The following is an 848-nucleotide window of genomic DNA, read 5'->3' as shown; positions in this document are numbered from 1 at the left end:
ACAGAAGGAGCCCAGTTTTCTTTGTGCACTGTGTCTGTGTCACCTGCGGCTAGGGGTAGTCCTTGTACCTGTATCCTGGACGACCTGGTCAAGGAGCCCAATCTTCTTGAGGTGGCTGGGGGTGGAGACTGACAGGCCCATAACATCGCCAATGGCCTCATGGAAGCCAGGGTTGGCCCCACTGCGGAAGGTGACAGGCTGGTCCTTGTACTGCAGATAGTACTCAACATGCCCCATTTCATGATGGACGGTGAAGAGCTGCTCCATGGTGACTGTGGTGCACTGCTTTATCCTGCATGGCAGGGGGTGGGGTGTGAGCTGGAGCAGAGGCCTACCTACACACATCCCTTGCACTGGTGAGCACAGGGGCTGCCAGCTTTCCCTTGCTGGGATGCACTCAGCTCCTGAGGCTTCTTTACCCCTCTGAGGGGGGAAGGGAGGCCAGAAAGAAGAAAGACCCCTTCCCCCCGCCCCCCCCCCAAGTCTGATAGGAAGAAGAACAGCCATGTATTGCTGTCTAGCATCCCCTAGGTATTGGATAATCAAAGCAGCACCAAGGGGTGGTGCACTGGGGAAAATGTCCACAATGAGACCTCCTGTAAGTGCATGGAGTAGGGGAGGTGGGGAGGTGGCAAGGGCTTCTACACCTGAGGGGAGGATTTCCTGACCAGCCTGGAGAGGCAGCTAACTCCTGTCTCATTGCTGTGTTAGGATGATGGGGTGGGCACAACAGCACACACAGAAAATGGAAACCAGGGGGCACAGAGGGCTGTTTTTATGGATGTGTACCAGTGCTCATATGGCTACTCTTACCTCCCCCTGTCTGCTTCTGCCAGGTCCTACTGGGG

General features: G+C 56.0%; 1 protein-coding gene across 3 annotated transcripts in view; it reads right to left on the bottom strand.

Annotated features, from left to right (window-relative positions):
• ACE (angiotensin I converting enzyme) overlaps nt 1–848 on the bottom strand; it is a 110,410-nt gene that overhangs the window by 30,493 nt on the left and 79,069 nt on the right. The window contains exon 9 of one of the 3 annotated variants that reach the window (XM_019523601.1): nt 69–292. In XM_019523601.1, the coding sequence (XP_019379146.1) occupies nt 69–292 (224 nt within the window). The remainder of the gene's footprint in view (nt 1–68; nt 293–848) is intronic. The other 2 variants (XM_019523599.1, XM_019523600.1) reach the window with 2 other exon arrangements.

The sequence above is a fragment of the Gavialis gangeticus genome, unplaced genomic scaffold, assembly GCF_001723915.1.
Source record: "Gavialis gangeticus isolate Ggan-Ray unplaced genomic scaffold, GavGan_comp1, whole genome shotgun sequence".
Lineage (NCBI taxonomy): Eukaryota > Metazoa > Chordata > Crocodylia > Gavialidae > Gavialis > Gavialis gangeticus.
Note: the sequence above shows the minus strand (reverse complement) of the source record. Positions and strands in the feature narration are given on the sequence as shown.